The following is a 23,844-nucleotide window of genomic DNA, read 5'->3' as shown; positions in this document are numbered from 1 at the left end:
TATGTTTTTCTTTTAAAACAGAGCCTGTGTTCAGTTATCATATCATATGCTTCTTGTAATGAAGTGACTGAAAAATATAGTAATCTGGAGTTTTTGATTTGTCAGATGTTAATTATGTACACATGCATTTTCAGGTTTTTAAGAAGCCACCTCCAGGAGTTCGAAAAATAGTGATTGCTACTAATATTGCAGAGACCAGGTAAAACTCCTGAACAATGCCTGATACTAAGTGAGTTATTAGTATGACGTATATATATATATTGTGATAAAGTCACCTCCAGGATAGTTGGGTCAAGGCAGTTTCAGTCTGAAATACAAGTCCCAGAAGGCATTGCAGGCAAGGAGCCAGAGGGGGAGATGAAGAACCTGGACTGGACTCCTAGCTGCAATCAGGGAAGACATGGGTGTAAGCTGGCAGGTTGTGTAGAGTGGCTGCCACTGGGCGGAAAGAAAGTTAGGAAATCCTGTGTGCAGGAGCTCATCATTGGCCTCATTAGTTTAATGCTCAACTCAGCTGGTATGGCTGTGGGGAAACTAATGGAAGGAGAATGATTGGTGGGGGTAGCTGAAGCCAGCTGATTAGGCAGGTGGGAAGGAGTCCCAGCAGTTCAGTTCAGGAGAGAGAAGCAGAAGCAGAGAAGCAGTTGCAGGTTGAAAATCCTTGGGCAGGGAGGTCCCTAAAGTACTGAAGCAGGCTGAAATTCCTTGGGTGAGAGAAAGTCCCAAAAGTATTGAATTCACTGTGAAGCTGATGCAGGGGAAAACCCTTGGGTAGAAGGAGTCCCTAAAATATTGAACTCTCCTGTAGGTAAAGAGGACAGAAGGTAGAAAATGCTGCTTGGTGACTGAACTGTGATGATGAACTGAAAGAACTGTTTGTCTTGGGAATTGAATTACTGTTTATTGTGCACTGGATAAAGAGCCTATATATATATATATATATATATATATAAGCTCTTTATCCAGTGCACAATAAACAGCATATATATAGTAAACAGCATATATATATAGTAATAGCTTGTGTAGTGGAATGCTTTGGATCTGAAGGAAAAAAAATATTGTCCCCTTTCTATGAAAATGAGGCATCAGATTTAGCTGTGGTTCTTTTATAATATCATTTGGTTACAGATATGTGATTGTGTATTTTAAGTTAATTATGAGTCATTATGAATATGAGAAGACTAATCAATTAAAATTCTGCCATCGGATTTAGAGCAGTTCACTCTGCCTAAGATAGATTCCCTTATTACGACGATTTCTAAACGTACCACTATCCCTGTTGAAGGCAGCACTGCATTAAAGGATATGTATGACCACAAGCTTTAGGCTTCCTTGAAGCTTGCCTTTCAACTAGCTGCGTTAAATTCTCTGGCAGCAGTCGCTTCTTTTGTAGCCAGGGCTTCTTTATCGTGGAGTCAACAATTGTCCACGTTGGACTCTCCTCAAGATTTTCTCCCTATCCTAGAGGCAGAGTTGTCCTATATGTCAGATGCTTTTTAGGATATTCTCCAAGCGTCAGCTAAGGGTATGGCCTTGGCTGTTTTGGCTCGACGCTGGCTATGGTTGAGGCGTTGGGCCGCTGATATGGAATCCAGATCTAGTCTGGTGAAGTTGCCCTTTCAGGGGAAACTACTATTTGGTGCGGATTTGGAGAAGATTGTTAAAGACCTGGGAGGTTCCATGGTCCAATGGCTACCTGAGGACAAGTCTGAGCCTCATCTCTGAGTGGCTAAGTCTCATTTTTGAGAAGCGCGGAGTTTATAGACCAGAGTAGGCTAGTGCTTCTGCTTTCTTTCCTCAGACTCGATCTTCCTTGAAAGGTAAGAAGCCCTTTTCCTCTTCTTCAAGAACCTCTCCTCTTCACAGCCCTTGCAATGACGGGGTCGAGGTACTCCCTATACATAGACATAGGTGGACCTCTTTCCTGCTTTCACAAGGAGTGGACCACCATTACTGCAGACCAATGGGTCCTCGATATCATTCTCCGTGGCTACAAGGTAGAATTTTCAAAGCCACTCACAGATCTTTTCTTTCTGTTCCCTTGCGGCAGCTCTGCAAAGAGTCGTGTATGGTAACTACCTTAACCTCTTTAAGGCAACTGGGGGCCGGCCATTCAGCCCACTCCTCTGGCAGAGAGGGGCATGGGTTGATATTCCATCTATTTTGTCGTCCCAAAGAAAGAAGGCTTTTTTTTCAGCCAACTCTGGATCTCAGAGGGTTGAACAAGTCTCTGAATGCTGCACTTTTACATGGAGACTGTTCTGTCATAGCCTCTGTCCAGCCATGTGAGTTTCTCACCTCATTAGGAGGCTTATTTTCATATCCCAGTTTGGCTTCCTCACAGGAAATTTCTCCGGTTTGTGATCTTGGGAGATCATTTTTAATTCAAGGCCATGCTTTTTGAACTTGCCACTGCACCTTGCACATTTTCAAAAGTTATGGTGGTGGTGGCAGCCTTTCTTTGCTGGCAGGGATCCAGGTACACCCTTACCTGAACGATTGCCTAATTCGGGCACCTTCTTATCAAGAGAGCCTTCGCAGTACACAGACAGTCCTGTCTCTTTTTTTTTATGCGCTGTGTTGGGCATTGAATTACAGCAAGACTCATCTCAACCCCACCCAGACTCTGGAGTTTCTGGGAGTGTGCTTCAGTACCCAGGTGGGGAAGGTTTTCCTGCCTCAGCATTACCAGCTCACGCTCAAACAGCAAGTTCTCAGGTTTTTCTCTCTTCCCTGCCCGTGGGCGTGGGATTAGGCTCAGTTTCTCGGTTCTATGGCATCAACTTTGGATGTTCTGCCTTGGGTGAAGTTCCACGTTCGTTGTCCCTGTTGAGCCATTGGTCTCTGGTCTCGGGGACTTACAACCAGCTGGTGCCATGGATGCCTCAAATCGGACAGAGTCTGACTTGGTGGCTTCTCCCTGTGCACACTCAGGCGGGGTTGCCCTTATAGTCTACCAGTTGGTGTGTTCTCACCTCCGATGCCAGCCTCTTCGGATGGGGAGCCCATTATCTCCACCACTCTGCACAGGACCCGCTTGTTGAGAGCGGAAGCTTCCTGGTCCATCAACAGATTGGAACTTCGAGCTGTCTGGAAAGCTCTACTAGGCTTTGCGCCTCCTCTTCACTGGAGGCTGGTGCGTGTTCTGTCGGACAGTGTCATAGCCATGTCTTATATCAACAGACAAGGAGGCAGTGCGTCTTCTTTTTCAGTGGGCGGAATTGAACGTTCCAATGATTTCAGTATCTCACTTAGTGGGTTCACTGAACTCGCAAACAGATTTCCTTAGCAGTGTGTCTCTGGACCTAGGGGAATGGCAACTGTCAAAGACTGCATTTCACCTCATTTCCACACAGTGGGGTCTTCTGGTTCTGAACCTCATGGCATCCAGACTCAGTGCAAAAATACACAGATTTTTCAGCCTCTTCAAGGAGAAAAACTCCCTAGGAATGGATGCACTGGCACAGCCTTGGCCGTCAGATGGCCTTCTTTATGTGTTTCCTCCGTGGCCTTTCGTGGAAAGGACATTGCACAGGATTGCGTGTCATCCCAGAAAGGTCGTTCTTGTAGTTCCGGACTGGCCCAGACGTCCTTTGTATGTGGACCTTATCTGTCTTCAAATCGTTGCTCAGTTGACTCTTCCTCCACAGACAGGCCTATTGCACTAAGGTCCAGTAATTTATGGAGGATTCCTCCTGCTTTGGTCTTAAGACCTGACTCGAGAGGGTGCGATTGAGGAAGAAGAGTTACCCGAGTGATGTTATTACTTTCTTGCTGCAAGCCCGAAAGTGGTCCACTTCTTATGCTAGAGTGTGGAGAACTTTTTTGAGACCTGGTCTGCACAGAATGGTGTTTCCATTTTGTGCATCCTTGTCTTAAATTTTATCCTTTCTTCAGGAGGGATTCAAAAAAGGCTTGACTTTCAATTTGCTCAAGGTTCAGGTGGCAGAGTTGGCATATCAAAGAGGCAAGATACAGAATGCCTCATTGGCTGCTTACACTGATATAGTGTGATTCCTTAAGGGTGTCACTTATCTGCACCCCTCCTCCTCTGCAGTATTTGTCCTCAGTGGTTCATGTGATTCTTAAGGCTCTTCAGTCGGCCCCTTTTGAGCCCCTTTGTTTGGCAACTATCAAAGATCTTACTTTAAAGGCAATATTTCTAGTTGCCATTTCAACAGCACAGAGAGTTTCAGAGCTTCAAGCTGTCTCTTGCAGGGATCCCGTTCTCTGCATTTCTGACTCGGGAGTTTCTATACAGACAGCTCCATCCTTTTCATGTCATGTCAATCAGACTGTTTCTTCTTTCTTTTTCCAGGGAGGTCTGTTCTGCAGAATACGCTTCCCTGCGACTGTTGGATGTGAAGCTTGTCCTTATTCACTATCTTACCACTTCCAACGATTTCAGGTGGTCACATCATCTTTTTGTCCTCTTTGCAGGATCCCGAAAGGGTTTGCCAGCCTCCAAAGCGACAATGGCTTGATTGGCTTAAAGAGACTATTTCTTTGGCTTACATTCTGAGGGGTAGATCAGCTCCCGTGCACTTCAAGGCTCATTCTAACAGGTCTTTGGTGACTTTTCTGGCAGAGTCTAGGGCAATTTCGTTGACAGAGATCTGTCTTCTCATTTCTTTGCTAAGCATTACTGTTTGGATGTGTGTGCTCGAGCAGATGCTTCCTTCGGGGCTATGGGTCTCGCTGCAGGGATATCACAGTCCCTCCCCTCATAAGGATTCCTTTTGTGTATCCCATTTGGCTGGACTGATCCTTGGGACGTAATGAAAGGAAAAATTAATTACCTGATTATTTTCTTTCCTTTAGTCCAGAGCCCGCCCTTTTATTATTATTATTTATTACATTTGTACCCCACGCTTTCTCACACAATGCAGGCTCAATGCGGCTTACGTAGTAATTTGAAATACAAAGTTAAAAATAGAATTTTCAATAAAACAGTATTCTGTGATGATTTCAGTTTTTCTGGGTTTTATGTAATTTTGGGTGTTTGTATTGTTCTGGTTCCATTATTTCTAAGGCACAAGTTTTGTCCTTTATTTCATAGTTCTTTTTCTATCTAGATGCTGGAGTTTTTTCTCTGGAAGTCACTGTTTTTCACTACTTTGTTATGGAATACTGACTTGGTTGCTAAGCGGGGGAGCTTATAAGGCACAACTCATTAGAGTTCTCTATCTCCACCTGCTGGTGGATGGTCACAACCCATTTGTCTGGACTGATCTTTTGGTCTATTATCAGATAATTAACTAATTTTTCCATAACTTGATGCTTTAATAACAAAATGTACAATCATTAACACTAGCCTTGCTACAAGGCAGCATAAGTATTTCTAAAATCTAGGATTGATGTCAAATTCTTATGAGTTGCTGGAAGTGTTTGGTTCCAGAGAGGCCGCTGAATGTGATTGACCCTGTATGAACACTGTGGCATAAAGGTTTGAGAGCCCCCTGCAAATTAGAGAAAAACTCCCACAGTTGTATCTCCCCATTTTCCTGTCTTCACTGTTTTCTGCTGTTATTTACTTTTTTTTTTTTCCAAATTCAACTCTGTCATCTCCTGTTTTATCTGTTCCATTGCCCTCTCCCCCTTTATTTATTTATTTTCAGTATTTATGTACTGCCTAGACTTAAGTGGTTTACAGGTACTGGCACTGTCTTTAATGGGCTCACAATAAGTATACTTTTCTTTTCCTCCTTGCTGTGTTCCTCTTTCACTCACTCCCCTCCACGTGTATCTTGCGAGCTACCAGATTTTATTCCCCCTCCCCTCAAAAAAACCCAAAATTGGCTATATATATATATATTTTTTTTTTTACTAATTGGTACTAAATGCAGGAGATGCATCAGAGTTGAGCAGTACCACTTTTCAGTAATTGCACTCAGTGTTTAAATATATAATTAATTCAACATATGGTACTTGCTGCTGAAATTACATTCAATCTGCACTAGTAGCAAGATTAATTCTCTTTTTCTTGACGGAGGAAAGACTTCAGATGCTCTGCATTCACCCTGTTTGTATTGACGTGAATGACAGACTGCCTCCTATCCCATGCAGGTCATTTACTGCTGTAATAGGATAAGGTGCAGGCTCCTCAAGTCAGAAAACCTCCATTTGGTACTGTAAATACTATTTGCTGCAGTTATGAGTTATCGTAACTGAATAAAGAATTGAAAATAGCACTTATCTGGGCTGTAGCTTTGTCAGTAGGGAATGCTCGACAGTGTGCCCCTGTTTCTCAAGTGCTTCTTCATTAGCTGTGCCCTCAGTTACTGGATTTGCCCTAAAATAAATGTGCCAACATAACATTGGAGAGAGAGAGGACTGAGGACACAGGGCTGTAGTGAATAATGCAAGAAGAAGCCTACCTTTCGTGAGTCCGGCTCGTTTCTACTACGGGACTTCTAGTAAACAAAATGGCGCCAGTTTTTAAACTGACGCTGTCCAGCCCTTCCAATCAGAAGGGACCTAACATTTAAAGGAACTTCTCATTTACAGCAGACTGCTTTCTCTATAAGAATTACAGAAATGCTTTCCACTCTATACGATTATTCAGACCCAAAGGGGCTAGAGTGTTTAACGTAAAAATCCAGCGTTGTTCTGTTTGGACCAACATACGGTCCCGATTTCCTCCCCTAATTGATTTAACTACGTGATCTATTGCAATACACTTGAAATCTGTAAAAGTATGAGATGTTTCCATGCAATGAACCACCAGGGAGCTTCGTTACGCTGGTGAATAATGTTAAATTTATGATCAGCCAGTTGCTGTTTTAGTGCACGAGTGGTTTTTCCTATGTACAATTTTGGGCAAGTGCACATTAGAACGTAGACTACATGAGTACTATTGCAGCCAATGTTGTGTTTCAACTTGTAGCTTTTGTGATCACTGGGGTTGATAAACACGTCTGTAGCTGTCATATTTTGACAATATATGCAGTTGCTGCAGCTATTGTGGCCGACATTTTTGGTGACATTTCTGTCATTCAACTTAGGTTGCATTATATTCTTCACATTTTTTCCCCTGGAAAAGGCTATGTGTAGCTGGTGGTCACGAAATGCCGGATGTGCTTGTATTATTCTCCAGTGATATTTCATTATCTGTACAACTTCTCTGATGCTGTGGGTGTATCTTAAGACACAGGTTTGTAATTGCGAGTCTGGAGATTTTGTTCTAGATTGTAATAATATGTCCCTGTCATTATATTTAGCTCTAGTGTAGGCTGTTTTTAGAATCTCTACTGGATAATGCCTTGTGTTAAATTTATGAAGTAGAGTCTTAGCTTGTTGTTTGAACATTTTCCTATCACTACAAATTTTCCGGTATCTGAGGAATTGGGAGAACGGCAAGCTTGTATTTGTAGTGATAGGCATCTGAAGTCTTTCCTCCGTCAAGAAAGAGAGAATTAATCTTGCTACTAGAGCACATTGAACTCAATTTTTAAAGCAAAAAAGTACCTATAACTTATCTATTTTTGTAACCTTTGAGTGTTTTAAAATCAATACAATATAAATAAGCTTTTCTTATACCTTTGTATATTTCTTATGTTTTTTTGCTTCTCCTTTCTTCTGACTCCTTTTGTATTCATTTTATCTTTTCATCAGCCACTTCTACTGTCAGGTCTGACATGTATTTTTCTTCCATGTCACTTTTTTCTGTCATGCTTCCTTCTTTACCATTTTTGTACATATATTCTTCTTTATCTTTCCCCATCTTTTATTTTATGCATCTCCCAGTCATTTCATTGTAATTACGTTTTCCTTCATTTCCCACTTTTCAGTCTCTTCTTCTCCGTCTTAATATTGACCACTTTCTAGTTCCTCTGTTAGCTCTGTCTTTCAACCATCTCCATCTTCTCTTTCCTAAAGTGATCCTTTTCACTTTCAGCTTTTCCTGTCCCACTCAAGATATCCTGTAAGGCAACATTAAAAGTCATGACTGGAGTGGAGGAGTAGCCTAGTGGTTAGTGCAGTGGACTTTGATCCTGGGGAACTGAGTTCAATTCCCACTGCAGCTCCTTGTGACTCTGGGCAAGTCATTTAACCCTCCATTGCCCCTGGTACAAAATAAGTACCTGAAAATATGTAAACCGCTTTGAATGTAGTTGCAAAAACCTCAGAAAAGTGGTATATCAAGTCCCATTTCCCTTTTCCCTTTCTGCTGTTATACTCAACCCATATAGGCCAGTTGCCAGGCAGTAAATCCCAGTTGTCATGGTGACCTGACATCTGGGATTTCAAAAGCCGTGCTTTGCTGTGAAAATACTAGTTTTGATTCCAAGTTTTCCTTACATCTTAATGAATATAGATTTGTTATTCAGTTACATGTTTTGATCTCTTTTCTTCTGACTTTGAAACAACACTGATATCTTACATTCTGGTGAAATTTTTATAATAAAACCAAAACAGTGGTGTTAAAAGTGGTTGTCATAATTAACTAGTTAATCACATTTCTCCGAGGACAAGCAGTCCTATAATTCTCACATATGGGTAACACGGTGTCCGCATTGCCGGTCCGGAGCTTGTAACAAGCTTAAAATAGGTCTTTGAGTGCGAAATTCGCTCCACAGTGCACGTGTGAGTGCCTTCCTGCCTGCCATGAGAGCGCGGGACCAGCAGTTCTCTTTTTTTTTTTTTTTGCAGTAAGGAGAGGACATGTTTGTTTCAACTCCTCACAGCTGGTTCAGACATTTGGTCTTTTTGTGTCTTCCTTTTTCTTATATAGTACCTCTCTCATGGGTTGTCTTTATTTTATTCCTTCCCTGTATTTTTGTTAGAAAAAAGGCAAAAGAATAATCTAAGTTTTCTTTTACCGCACTCGCTATGCCATGTTTAGGCCTGAGCTCTGAGATGCTCTCCCCTTTTTTAGCATCATTGAGTCGTTTGATTTGGTCTTGGCTGTTTTTCCTTTCATGTCATCAAAGGTTCCCAGTGGCTTCAAGCGCTGCACTCGATGCAACAGGGACAACATTGGTATCTACAGTCCCGGCATCCGTGTCTTCGACATCAGCATTGGGTGTTGCATCTGTATCAGGTGCGTCAGTCCATATAGCTGAGAGACCCTTGCATACTGGGAGTGACCGTGCATTGAGTGGGTCTCCACCTGTCTTGACGCCAGCTGCTATGCAGGCCCTCCAGGAACGATGGGCATCGGACTCAACCCCGAGACGACAATAGAACTTGACATCATCCTCTTTGGCACTAGGGAGCATCGATGCCAGGCATTGGAAGAAATATCGACATTGATCCCCCTTGATGCATGGTACCAGGTGCACTGGGGCACCGAGGGTTTCATTGGTCCCTGAGAAATGTTGGCGCCGAGAGGACCGCTCTCCCTCCAGGAGGTGCCAATACGTGGGTCTCCACACAGCCAGAATCAGGCACCCACTTTGACCCCACAAATTCAGCAGCCTGCTTCTACACCGGCACCCCAGCCTTTCCCAATGTCGACCCCCCGATGAGCACCTCTGGGCCTTGTTCCCTTAGCTGTTGGGATTCTTGCAGAGTACATTGGCATCTGGAGTAGTTGCTCCAGCCATGCCTCCTACTATAGTCCTACATGGCCATCAGTCTGCGGTGAGGTCCCCTCTGCCGAAGCAGCTTGCGTTCTTGGCATCGACTGCCACCCATGTTGGCACACCCTCAATGTTGGTGGAGGAAGCTTCTCCAGAGCTGACCCTCTCGGGGTCATGGTACTTCTTCATTGAATTGGGCTTGGTTTCAGCCCTCCCATGTGGAGATCTTTGCTGACACCAATGAGGAGAGCTCATGGGACTCGGAAGAGAATCCACCGTACTTCTCGGAAGAGGAGTCCTATGGCATCCCATCTGATCCCTCCTCTCCACAAGAAAGGAGGAAGTCTCCACTTGAGAGCCTTTCCTTCCTCTCTTTTTTGAAGGAGATGGCGGCTGCTATCCCAATTCCTTTGGAAGTGGAGGACGCGCCCAGGGCTAAGATGTTTGAGATCCTGGACTACAACTCTCCTCCTAGAGAGGCTGTGATGGTCCCACTTCACGAGATCTTATAGGACATTCAAGTGAAAAACTTAGAGTCCCCTCTGTCAGTCCCTCTCCTCCCAAGAAGATTGACACCGTGTACCGGATTCAATTTTCCCCTGGGTTTGAGAGGCCCCAGTTGCCTCATCATTCCCTAGTGTTAGAATCCATGCTCAAAAGGGCCAAGAGTTCTAGGGACTATCCTTCAGCACCCCTGGCAGAGAAGCTAGAACCCTGGATTCTTTTGGGAGGAGGAGGTATCGGGCCTCCATGCTCATCTCCCGAATCCAATCGTATCACCCCGTGTAGAGCTGGTACGATTGGATTGGTCCTTGGTGTGCAGTATGTCTGATTTGGCAGACTGTCTCCCACCAGCTGTTCAAGCAGCAGAAGGCGTGTTGCAAATTCTTGGCCAGGGGTGCCTATGACACTTTTGATGTGGCCTCTAGGATCTCCGTCCAGAGTATAGCGATGCACAGACTCTCATAGCTGGGTGTGACTGACTTGGACCCGGTGTTCCAGCAGAGATTGTCGAATGCCAAGTGCTGGGGGAATAATCTTTTTGGAGAGAAGATGGAGGAGGACACTGACTTCATCAAGAAACGCACTGATACCATCAGTTCTCCCTCTGGGCGCCTTCTGCATCTGCCTCCTCTAGGAGGTTTTTTGTCAAGTCAGAGGGGTACACTTATTACTCGCAGAGGCGTAGGTACACAACCTTCTTGCCAGCCTTAGCTTGCTCAGCCCCAGCGAACTCGTTCTTGTCAACAGCTTGTGCCTAAGGCCCAGACTTCTCCCCAATCAAAGCAGGGGGTGAGCTTTTGACTGGCTCCAGCAGAGCATAGCTGCTGTAAAAGAGACCATCTCAGATAACTTTGCCGGTTGGGAGGAGGCTGACTTTTTACCAAGAAAGGTAGCCCCTTGTAGCCCCTGACTGGTGGGTTTTTCAAATAGTCCATCTCGGTTATGCCCTGCATTGGCTGCAGAGACCACCAGGTTGCCCACCGAGAGCACATCACTTCAGTTCTTAGCACAAGCAGGTACTTGGAAGAGGAACTCTCTGCCCACCAGGGGACAGAAGGAAGGGGTTCTATTCCAGGTACTTCTTTATGCAAAAGAAAACAGGTAGGATGCGTCCCATTCTAGACCTAAGGGGCCTGAATAAATTCCTGCTCAAAGAAAAGTTCAGGATGGTTTTCGTGGGCACCCTGCTTTCCATGCGTTAGGAAAACAATTGGCTATGCTTTCTGAATTTAAAGGATATTTATACTCGTATCCCGTTGCTTCCAGTATCGCATATCGCCTTTTGGCCTCACGTTTGCTCCCAGGGTTTTGATTAAGTGCCTTGCAGTTGTCGCAGCATTGCTACGCAGACTGGGAGTCCAGGTGTACCCTTATCTCGATGACTGGCTTGTGAAGAGCATGTCGCAGGACTGTGCTCAAGAGTCCATTTGGAGGACTATTTGGGTGTTAGAGCTTCTAGGATTCATATCTGCTCCCTGTCCAGCGATTGGAATTCATTGGAGCCTTGCTAGACACTCAGCCAACTCAGGCTTTTCTCCATGTGTTGCAGGCAGATGTTCTTGCCACCCTCGCCACTCGAGTCTGAGTAGCTCAGCAGGTCACAGCCTGGCAGATGTTGGTTAGGCCATATGGCTTCTACTATTCATGTTACACCCATGGCACGTCTTTACATGTAAACTGCCCAGTGGACCCTAGCTTCCCAGTGGTGTCAGGCCACAGGGAACCTAAAGGATGTCAAGTTCCGCCAGAGCTAGTTCAGTCCTTTAAGCTGGTGGACAATTCAATCCAATTTGACTCTGAGACTCCCATTCCAAATTCTACGGCCCGCGAAGTTGCTGATGACGGATGCATCCCACCTAAGGTGGGGAGCTCATTTAGATGGGCTTCACACTTGAGGTGCTTGTCCAGATCTTCAAATCCACCTTCTGGAGCTCCGGGTGATCTGGAACACTCTAAAGGCTTTCAGGGATCAGCTGAACAATCAGGTTGCCATGTACTACACAAACAAGCTGGAGGGCACTGAATTGTACCCTCTGTGTCAGAAGGCTGTTCGGATGTGGCATTGGGCACTGCAGCATGGGATGCACCTCAAGGCTGCTTACTTGGTGGGCAAATTCAACAGCGTGGCCAACATGCAACTGTACAAGTGGTCCCTCAGCATGGGCATTGTCTGCAAGATCATCTGAGGGTAGGGCACCTCCTTTGGTGGATTTCTTTGCCACTCAGTCCAATCATGAAGACCCTCCATTCTGTTTCAAGCTCCAGACCCACGACAGACTAGTGTCTGATGCATTCCTTCTTCATTGGGGGACAGGACTTCTGTATGCGTATCCTCCCATTTCTCTTGTAGGGAAGGCTTTGCTGAAACTCTAGCAAGACTATGGAACCATGATCTTGATCACTCCCTTTTGGCCTCTGCAGATCTGGCTCCCTCTTCTTCTAGAGTTATCCTCCAAATAACCATGGAGATTGGAGTGTTTTCTGACTCTCATCATGCAGAATGAGGGATCTCTTATCCATTCCACTCTCTGGCTCTCACAGCTTGGATATTGAGAGCTTAGAATTTGCTTCCTTGCATCTTCCTGAGGATGTCTCCAGGGTTTTGCTGGCTTCCAGAAAAGATTCCACTAAGAGGTGTTACTTTTTCAAATGGAGATGGTTTGCTATCTGGTGTGAGGGCAAGGCCTTAGATCCTATTTCCTGCCCTACACAGTCTTGAATTCCTTCTCCCCAAGTCTGGTCTCAAGACCAACTCTGTAAGGGTTCATCTCGGTGCAATTAGTGCTTATCATCAACATGTAGAGGGTAAGCCCATCTCTGGACAACATCTAGCTGTTCGCTTCATGTGAGGTTTGCTGTTGAGAGAGGCTTCTGTAAAACCGCCACCTGTGTCATGGGATCTCAACGTCATCCTCACTCAACTGATGAAAGCTCCTTTTGAGCCACTTGATTCCTGTCATCTGAAATAGTTAACCTAGAATGTCATATTTTTGGTGGCCATTACTTCAGCTTATACGAAGTTTCATCATAACAGAGTAGTCCTCCGCAGGCTAAGATGTGTTGAGTTCTGTCTGAACCAGTCGATAGTCTTGCCAACATTCTTCCCCCGACATCATGCCCATCCTGGTGAAAGTACAGTGCATACCTTGGACTGCAAGCAAGCATTTGCCTTTTACTTGGAGTGGACTAGGCCCTACAGACAGTCCACCCAACTTTTCGTTTCTTTTGATCCCAATAGGATGGGATTTGCTGTTGGGGAAACACACCATTTCCAATTGGCTTTCAGATTGCATTTCTTTCACTTATACCCAGTCTGGACTGACCCTTGAGAGACATGTCAGGGATTACAATGTCAGAGCCATAGCTGCGTCAGTAGCCCACTTTGAGGTCAACCTCCATTGAAGAAATTTGCAAGGCTGCAACGTGGTCTTCAATCCACACATTCATATGTCATTACTGCCTTGAGCAGGCTACCCAACGTGACAGTCGGTTTGGACAGACAGTTCTGCAGAATTTGTTTGGGGTCTAGAGTCCAACTCCACCCTTCTAGGCCTGTTTTGTTCTGTTCCGTTCCAGGCAGCTACCTTACTCAGATTGTATATAGTTTCAGGTTGTGTTTGATTATTTTCTATGAAAATGTTAATAAACAGAGTTATACAGTGATATGTTTTATATACTGCTTTACTAATATAAAATACTAATCAAAAAAGTTAATAATACAGTTCGATATATAATATGAATATAAGCAAACATAAAAATACAAAAATATTAACATCAATAATTTATCTATAGCTAATATTTATAACAGCATCAGCAAGGTATAAGTTGTAGTAATCACAGTCTGGTTCACCTCCTCACCATAACAACTTGTACCCCAAGAGCAAAGCCTTTAAAGTAGCTCACAAAGGGGCTGATGATAGCAACATCTACCAGAGTTGTTTAGTTCTTTGCTCCACCTTGTAGCTGGAAACTGACCTAGTGCTCATGTTGGCCATTTTTGTGACTGGCCATTCACCAGTCTTCACGGAATATCTGTAGGTCATTATCCCCCATTGCTTCTTGTACCCACTTAGTTCTGTGAATCAGGGTTTTATTGTACCTGTGTTGAATTTCTTGTGAAGGGCTGTGGCTTAGAGTGCTATGTAAATGCCTAAATTTCCCTGTTAGAAGCTGTAGAACACTGGCACTCATTTGAGAAGCACAAATATTTCATGGTTTCAAAATTTTAAAAAATAAGTCTACTGTTTATATGATGGCAATTTACTTAGTATAGAATGAATTCACACAGGCTGGTTCACTTACAGGAACTGAGTAGTGCAACTTATATTTTATTCTTTGTTTTAGCATTACTATAGATGATATAGTACATGTTATAGATGGAGGGAAAATAAAAGAAACCCACTATGACACTCAGAACAACATCAGCACAATGTCAGCAGAGTGGGTCAGCCATGCCAATGCAAAGCAAAGGAAAGGACGAGCGGGAAGGTAAGCGAGAACTTTTTTGCAATAGTTCATTTTTAGTTTAGTTGTATTTAAGAGTTACTGCTTCAGAGATTTTCAGTAGGTCCGTAAAGGCATATAGTACTACTGCTAATCATTTCTGTAGCGCTACTAGGCATACGCAGCGCTGTACATATTATATGTAGGTAGTTTTTCTGTCCCTAGAGGGTTCACAATCCAGTTGTTGTACCTGGGTCAATGGAGCGTTAAGTGACTTGCCCAAGGTCACATGGAGCTGCAGTGGGAATTGAACCCAGGTTACCAGGATCAAAGCTGCACTAACCATTAGGCTACTCCTCCACTCCACATATAAAGATATGTGTCTAAATAAATAGCTTAATACAGAGCTAGGTGTTAAGTGAACCGGTTTCTGGAGAGACTCAATCAGTCCCAGATTTTGAACCTACATTTTTATTATATTTGTTGTTGAGCTTCTTCTATGGGACAAGTACCCAAATGCTTGAGAAGAGGATGCCAAAGACTAGGACTGACTCAGTCTTTCTCCAAAAACTGGATTATTTAAGCAACTGTGTTAATGTTTGAAAATCTGTTTTGGCCTTGTGATGTATGTAGTCTATGGATGTGACTGCTAACCAAGAGCTTGGTAAAATTTCATCAGTAGTAAATGTACTGTATGAATGAAACAAGAATAACAGCTCACAAGTTATGTCTCTGGATTCAACCAATATTTAATCATTTTGACTAAGAGATTTTGTGAGTTCTGTTTCTTGAACTGTCTTAGGGCCCTGTTTACAAAGCTACGCTAGATGCCCATAATATTCCTGTGGGCGTCTACACGGTTAGAACACATTAAAAACTTGATTGCGCCTTAGTAAACAGAGTCCTTAGCCTTTTGATTAAAATTGAATACTTAACCATCTCTATTATTTAACACATGCCAACCAGCTCCTTTGGGGGTGAAAATATGTAGTGGCCCAGCAGCTCAGGTAGCAAGAGTCTGTATTCTGCTTAGCTGGGGATGTTGGCAAATGCAGCATACACATGGGAGGGAGAGAGGAAGGGATGATGGAAGTTATGGTCAAGGGTGATTACTCTTGGCTAGACTTAGGACCCATGATTGTAGGTTTCCATCACTGCCCAGGGCAGTCACCGGAGTGACTGGATTAAGTATGTTACGTAAGTACATAAGTAATGCCACACTGGGAAAAGACCAAGGGTCCATCGAGCCCAACATCCTGTCCACGACAGTGGCCAATCCAGGCCAATGGCACCTGACAAGCTTCCCAAACGTACAAACATTCTGTACATGTTGTTCCTGGAATTGTGGATTTTTCCCAAGTCCATTTAGTAGTGGTTTATGGACTTGTCCTTTTGGAAACCGTCTAACCCCTTTTTAAACTCTGCCAAGCTAACCGCCTTCACCACGTTCTCCGGCAATGAATTCCAGAGTTTAATTATGCGTTGGGTGAAGAAAGATTTTCTCCAGTTTGTTTTAAATTTACTACACTGTAGTTTCATCGCATGCCCCCAAGTCCTAGTATTTTTGGAAAGCGTGAACAGACGCTTCACATCCACCTGTTCCACTCCACTCATTATTTTATATACCTACTACTACTACTACTATTTAGCATTTCTATAGCGCTACAAGGCGTACGCAGCGCTGCACAAACATAGAAGAAAGACAGTCCCTGCTCAAAGAGCTTACAATCTCTATCATGTCTCCCCTCACCATCTCTTCTCCAAGCTGAAAAGCCCTAGACTCCCTAGTCTTTCTTCATAGGGAAGTCGCCCCATCCCCGCTATCATTTTAGTCGCCCTTCGCTGCACCTTTTCCAAATCTACTATATCTTTCTTGAGATGTGGCGACCAGAATTGAACACAATGTTGGAGATGAGGGAATGTAAATTAGAACAGTCCCTAGGTAGTTGCAAATAACAACGTATGGCGGCAGATCCCACCTCTGGTTCCAGTTGAACTGCAAGTAACAAGGGGCAGGATTAAACTGCCTAGGACAAAATAGAAAATTTCTCCAACAAGGGATGGTTGATGTCTGATAGTACCAAGATAGGTTTTTCGAAGCTTATCTTGTGAGCATACATTGAAATTCCCACATAGCTGCCTACCTGTATATCTCCTTATTCTGCTTCATTCTGATATTCAGACATGTTTTTGGTGTTTTGTTTAGATTGTTTTCTTTGCTCATGTTTATGTTCTTTTGTTTTTTCTTTCTCATACCTACCAGGCTATTTATCTTATTTTCTTCGTTTTTCTTAAGATTGAGTTTAATCTTGCTGCATTTTTGTTGGGAATGGAAGATAGTAAACTGGGCTTCAGAAGATGTCTAGAAGCTAAAGTTAATCACTGATGTTGGCTATGTGCATTTTCAATAAAATTTATATAATTTGCCTTCAATTTAGCCACCCGCCTTTGTCCTATCCAGCTTGTCCATCTATATATTTCAACTTCACTTGCTTCCTTTGATCTGTGCACCAGATAAGGTGGTATATCAAATCCTAATAATAAGCATTTTATTCATTTATTTATTGCAATTTACTAACCAACTTTATAAAGAGATTCACCCAGGGCAGTATACAGCAGGTCCAGCATGCATAAAACTTGCAATTTTGTTAATAGCATAGCAGTAGTGAAATGATCAAACACAAGCGTAAATACAATCAGTGAAATAAACTTGGAAATGGCAGACTGAATCCTAGAAATAGGAGTAACATGATACAGTAACAGAAATATACCCACTGAACAAACATGTAATAGAAATACAATAAGTGTCAGCAGTGTACAAATGATACAATAATAGGAAGCATGGAAAGAACATTCATATAACAGAAACAATGCTTATGATGTCAGCACTATATAAATGAATCATCTTAATTGGCATGCTTTAGAACATTCAAATAACATAGATATAACTTTTTATTTATGATTATGTACATTAAGATCAGTATAACACTTATACAGACTAGTCACAATGGGGAACACCAGAAATGCGTAAGTCAAAAATATCATAAGTAATTAGGAAAAACACATTGCTCTAAGTCTACAACAGTAGAAGCTATCCGATTCATCCAGGACGCAGAATTTAACATCTAAAGGGTTAACTCATTACAACACCAGGAGAAGAGGTCTGACTCCCCCCAAGACACACTCCTGCTAGAAATAAAAAGTAAATAGTTGTGCTGGATTAAAGTAAACATACTTAAATGACTGATATTTTACAACACATTTGTAAGGAAATTTTAGAAAGAACAAAGCTCCCAATTGCTGAACACCAGGCCATAACTGTTTCTTCTTTTGGGTCTTCTTAGAGATGATAGAAAAGATCCTGGCCTTGAGATTTATAAACAATCTGTCATGATGTTTAAAAAAATCATGAAGAAACCATTCCTTTCCTAAAGCCAAATTCAGAGTGACCAGCATTGTAACTCAGATGATTCCAATAAAGCAGATGCAACTAAAACTTTCATAGCTTGTGGTTCTTCCAGTTGACTACCACCTTCCACTCTTCTTGGTGAAGGTATATAATAAACTTTGATAATTGGTGGGACATATTCAGAAGAAATGTTCAAAACGTCTATTAAATATTTTCTTAAACATCTCCTTAAGAAATGAATCAGTTTTAGATTACAGCTTCTAGCAGCATTCTCCAAATTCTCAACTTTTGGCTTGTAAAACTAAATTATGTTTCACCAAAGCAGTCTACAATGTTTGAACTCTCTACGGTCCTCTCCAGCTTCTGTATTTTACCATCATTGTTTAATATCTGCCGCATTCCTATTCACTTTGGATTTTACCACCTGGAGTTCCTCAGGGTTCTCCACTCTCACCATACTGTTATAATGACTATATGAGCTCATTTGTATGAGGTTTTGTTGATTGGGATGTTTGTTCTAGTCATATTCTGATATGTTCCTATTAGTCTCAGTCTAAATGAACCAGTGTATCTTGCTGATCTGGAAGAATGCAGCAACATTCATAGTCTTAAACTTAATAAAGATTTTTTAAAAATTTTTCTTTGGTTAAGCCGTTCTGATAAAACCATCCCAGAGAAAATATTACCAGATGGTTTCTCATTTGAAGTGGAGCATACTTCAGAAATATTGGGGATCCTTTTGGATTCAACTTTATCATTTGAGCCACAAGTTAATTGTATTGTCTGTTACATTTTTCTAAAATTGCAACAAGGAATCTAATTGCTCATTGTTATCTGAAGAGAGCTTTTCTCTATTAGAGCGTTCATTTTATTTTATTTAGATTATTGTAAGAGTTTATATTCAATGGTTTTTGAAGAAATTGTGCACTAAGCGTCAGATAATCCAAAATGCTGCGCCATATAGATTTTTTACATGAAGAATTTTGATAGAGCAAATCCTTTTTGATTCATTTGCATTGGTTACCTATACAGGCTGGCATTGATTTTAAGTTAGCATGCATTGTTTATAAGATCTTTGCCGTCACTAGCCTGCAATATTTAATAGGTTTATTTTCTTTTCCAAATAACCTGAGATCATTGAGAACAAATGAATCATGCCTACTTTATTTTTCCTTAGCTTTGGAAGTGTACTACAATAAAACTTTTTAAAATTCTCTATATTACAGAACTATTCAAGTTTGGTGCTCTTTACCCAAAGTAATTGAGAACTCTGAGCTCTTATTTCTCCTTTCGGAAACATTTAAATACATTTCTGTTCAAAAAAATATTTAATGTAATCTTGTGGGGGGTTTTTTTGGAAACATTTATTTTGATATAATCCGCTTTGATCGGTCTACTGAAGATAGAGGAATACAAATGATATATTACAGTAAGGCTGTGGGCTCCAAGAGAAAACCCTTGTCTTCCAGTTGACCATTCTAGTGATAAATATTTTAAAGGAACAGCTTCCTATTGGGCTCCAAGGACAGCTGCGAACTTGGGGTGAAAGCATTATAATATCATATATGACAAATATCTACTGGTGTATTATAGTTGGTGATTGAGCTATCAAAAGATCTTATTTGAACACCAGAACATGTGTTCTGGTGTTCAAATCAAATATGATCTTTTGATAGCTCAGTCACCAAACATACCCTCTGCTTAGTGTGCAGCAGCTAAGAAAGCAAATAGAATGTTAGGAATCATTAGGAAAGGAATGGAGAATAAAACAGAATATTATAATGCCTTTGTATCACTTCATGGCATGACTGTACCTCGAATATTCTGTGCAATTATGGTCATCACATCACAAAAAAGATATAACTGAATTAGAAAAGGTACAGAGAAAGCAACTAAAATGATAAAGGGGATGGAATGACTTCTCTATGAGGAAAGGCTTAAAGAGGTAAGGGCTTTTCAGACAACTTAAGGGAGATATTAAGAGGTATATCAAGTTAATAAATTCAATCCAATGTATAAAGTGAGTGGAGTGGAGCTGGTATTCGTGACTCACTTCTGTACTCTTTCCAAAATTACAAGGACTAGGAGACACACAATGAAGTTTGTTAAGCAGTACATTTAGAATAAATCAAATATTTCTTCATTTATCATGTAATTGAGCTCTGAAATTCATTGCCATAGAATTGGTTTGGACAAGTTCTGGAATAAGGATCCATAAACCATTATTAATGTGTACTTGGTGAAAATGTACTGCTTATTCTTGGGATAAGCAGCATGAAATCTATTTACTCTTTTGGGATCTTACCAGGTGTTTGTGATCTGGATTGGTCACTGTTGGAAACATGATACTGGGCTTGATGGACCTTCAGTCTCTCCCAGTACAACGGTGATTATGTACTGATGAGTATTTTTATTGCTCATACAGAGGATCTAGACTTTTGAAGTCTATTTCATGCTTTTCAAGTTTTGCAGCTTCTGAAAGAGAAACTAAGAGTACAGATAGTGTAGCTAATTGAAGTTTCCTTGACCTTTTTTCTGCAACTAAGGTCTACCATCAAATCTTCATTACATTGCTTATTCAGTATGTTTAGAAACCCATTTTGAACTGCAAAATAAACTTCATGTAGTAGTAATAGAATGAATCTAAGACCAATCTGAAACTGCCTAAAGGTATTATTTTATTTAACTTTTTGAGAAAGTTAAATAAAAAAAATAGGAAGCAATTTTGAATTAATTTCTCAAAAATTACTGGTACAGATTTTTCTTTTTTCTCTTAGAATTGTTGACAGTTTGATATAAAACAGAGGTTCTCAGCCCAGTCCTTGGGACACAACCAGCCAGTCAAGTTTTCAGGACACCTACAATGAATATGCACAAGATAGGACTGCATACAGTGGAGGTACTGGATGTAAATGTATCTCATACATATTCATTGTGTGTATCCTGAAAACCTGACTGGCTGGGTGTGTCCTGAGGACTGAGTTGGGAACCTATGTTTTAAAATAACGCATTACTACACTGGTATTTTTCTGCCACTTGTGAAAATAACTAAGCAGCTGCAAAATAACTTTTGTAGTGTTTTGAGGTAAATTGTCTAGTCTTGTTAATCTCCAGTTAGAATTACTGAATTCCTTTAGGAAAATTAAATGCATTTAAACATTGATTTAAATTTTACTGTTCAGAGTTCAACCTGGTTACTGCTATCATCTGTATAATGGTCTCAGAAACAGTCTACTGGATGACTACCAGTTACCGGAAATTGTGAGAACACCTTTGGAAGAGCTCTGTTTACAAATTAAGGTAAATGTTTAATAATGAGCATCTATGCATGCTGTTCACCGTGGGGCCTATTTTCTAATTTGCAGTAAGTGCCAAAATTAACACACAGAGTTACAAAACCTGTATGTCAACTTTTAGGGACATTCCCAGCAGTTCCCTGTTCAGAGGAAAACTTGTTAATGTGCGTTAACTGCATTCTCAGAGGACAAGCAGGCTGCTTGTTCTCAGGGTCGACGTCCGCGGCGGCCCAGGAAACCGGCAAAACTTTGCAAGCAATACAAAAATCTCTCTAGCGCGGCAGAGCACACCGCACATGCACGAACGGCTTCCCTCCCACTGCACGAATGTGACATTGTCAGTTACTTTTTTTCCGCGACTGAGGTGACACGGATTTTTTTTTTCGCTGTTACCTTCAGCTCAGGAGATCGTAGCGTTACCGCTTTCCCTTTTGCTTCTTTTTGTTTAGTTTTTTCTCAGAATTAAAAAAAAAAAAAAAGTTGTTTTTAGTCCCTTACTTTCTTAGTTTTTCTCACTGAGTATGTTTTCTTTCTTTTCGTTGAGGCCCTCGGGTTTTCTTTTTCCCGTTTTTTGTCCTTTTTCCCTTTTTTTGTCCTTTTTAATTGGCACAATCGCGTGTTTTAATTTCACAGCCGCCGTATTTCCATCCATGTCATCGAGGACACTCAGCGGCTTCAAGCGTTGTACTCTGTGCAACCGGACCATCTCGGGTACCGATCCCCACTTGTGGTGTCTCCAGTGCCTTGGGCCCGATCATCTTCCAGCTACTTGTAAGCTGTGTCCTTTAATGAAAAAATGGACCCAAGTGTCTCGGGAGACTCAACGGCAAAAACGTTTTGCTGATCGGTCCGGTCCTTCGACGTCGTCTTCGGTACCGAGGTCGGCTACGTCGACGTCGAGGGAAGCATCAACTTCGAGAGCACAGGTAATGGCTGCCGAATGACCACATTGCGCTGTTAGCAGCGAGGCATCGAGTGAGTCTCTATTTGTCTCGAGACCTACTGCTATGCAGGCCCCTCAGGACAGACCTTCGTCGGTCCCGGCCCCGAGGCGGTGTGAGGATTCCACGTCCTCCGATACCGAGGAGTCTCGATGACATGTGTCGAGCGAAGGCTAAGAAACACCGTCATCGATCTCCTTCCATGTGCGGTACCGAGAGCTCTGGGGAGCCGAGGGATTCGGCACCAGAGAAGCATCAGCGCCGGGAGGACCGCTCACCCTCTTATACAGGAGGTGCCGATGCGTCGGTCTTCTGGCAGCCTGGTACCGGCTCTCGAGCCCCCTCAGATTCTACGCCGGCTCCTGCGTATCAGGGCCCTTCTTCCAGAGCTTCTGGAGGGATTGCTGCGCCAGTCTACTTTGGTAGCAGGGGTGCTTTTGCCTTCCTCACCGTCTGTTGAGGCGGCATCTGGTACTTCGCCTGTGGTGAGGTCCCTGACCTTGGTGCCGCTTACGGTATCGGCGTCTGCTGCCACCCGAGTTGACTCTCCGTCGGCGGAGGAAGCTTCACCACAGTCCAGGCAGGGGTCGACTTCTCGACATCCCCCTCGAGGTCGTCGTTCCTTGACGTCGAGACAGGCTCGGGTTCGGCTGCTCTTAGAGAGCCTTTGTCCGATACCGATGATGAGCGCTCATGGGAGGAAGAGGAAGATCCCAGATACATTTCTGCAGAAGAGTCCTATGGGGTCTCCTCTGATCCTACTCCGCCCATTGAAAGAAGGATGTCTCCGCCTGAGAGTCTTTTTTTTTTCCTCCTTTGTTCGGGAAATGTCAAAGGATATTCCCTTCCCTATGGAGGTTGTGGATGAGCCCAGGGCCGAGATGCTCAAGTCTTGGATTATCCTTCTCCACCTACAGAGTTTGCAACGGCTCCCTTGCATAACACACTCAGGGAAGTTCTTATGCGAAACTGGTCGTTCCCTCTCTCTAATCCAGTGGTCCACAAAAAAGCTGAGTCCCAGTACAGAGTCCACAGGTTATCCTTCTCCACCTACAGAGGTTGCAACGGCTCCCTTGCATAACACACTCAGAGAAGTTCTTACGCAAAACTGGTCGTTCCCTCTCTCTAATCCAGTGGCCCCCAAAAAAGCTGAGTCCCAGTACAGAGTCCACGGAGAGCCGGTGATGGTGAAGTCTCAGCTACCTCATGATTTTATGGTGGTGGATTCTGCTCTCAAGAGAGCCAAGAGTTCTAGAGACTATGCCTCGGCACTCCCAGGCAGAGAGTCTAGGACCTTGGATTCTTTTGGGAGGAAGACGTATCAGGCCGCTATGCTCGCAGCTTAGATACAGACATACCAGCTCTACACGAGCATCCACTTGCGGATCTTGGTGAGGCAACTGTCCAGTTTGGTCGAAACGCTTCCTCCGGAGCTCACCGAACCTTTTCACCAGGTGGACAGGCAGCAGAAGGCGTGTCGAAAATTCCTGGCCAGGGGTACCTAAGACACTTTTGATGTGACATCCAGAATAGCTGCTCAAGGTATAGTGATGCGCAGACTCTCATGGCTGTGTGTCTCTGACTTGGATCATAAGATCCAGCAGTGAATGGCGGATGTTCCTTGCCAGGGGATAACCTTTTTGGCGAAAAAGTAGAGAATGTGGTCGATCAGATCAAAAAGCACCATGAAGCTATGGATTCTCTCTCCCGCCGGGTGTCTTCTGCTA

The 23,844-nt window shown here is 42.8% G+C and overlaps 1 protein-coding gene across 1 annotated transcript in view; it reads left to right on the top strand.

Annotated features, from left to right (window-relative positions):
* The window catches only part of DHX36 (DEAH-box helicase 36), a 99,730-nt gene that overhangs the window by 38,257 nt on the left and 37,629 nt on the right, over positions 1-23,844 (top strand). Inside the window, exons 14-16 of the mRNA XM_030216102.1 lie at positions 135-199; positions 14,373-14,516; positions 21,063-21,180. Of these exons, the coding sequence (XP_030071962.1) occupies positions 135-199; positions 14,373-14,516; positions 21,063-21,180 (327 nt within the window). The remainder of the gene's footprint in view (positions 1-134; positions 200-14,372; positions 14,517-21,062; positions 21,181-23,844) is intronic.

The sequence above is a fragment of the Microcaecilia unicolor genome, chromosome 10 (genome assembly GCF_901765095.1).
Source record: "Microcaecilia unicolor chromosome 10, aMicUni1.1, whole genome shotgun sequence".
NCBI classification, from domain to species: Eukaryota; Metazoa; Chordata; class Amphibia; order Gymnophiona; family Siphonopidae; genus Microcaecilia; species Microcaecilia unicolor.
This window is presented reverse-complemented; position numbering and strand designations above follow the sequence as displayed.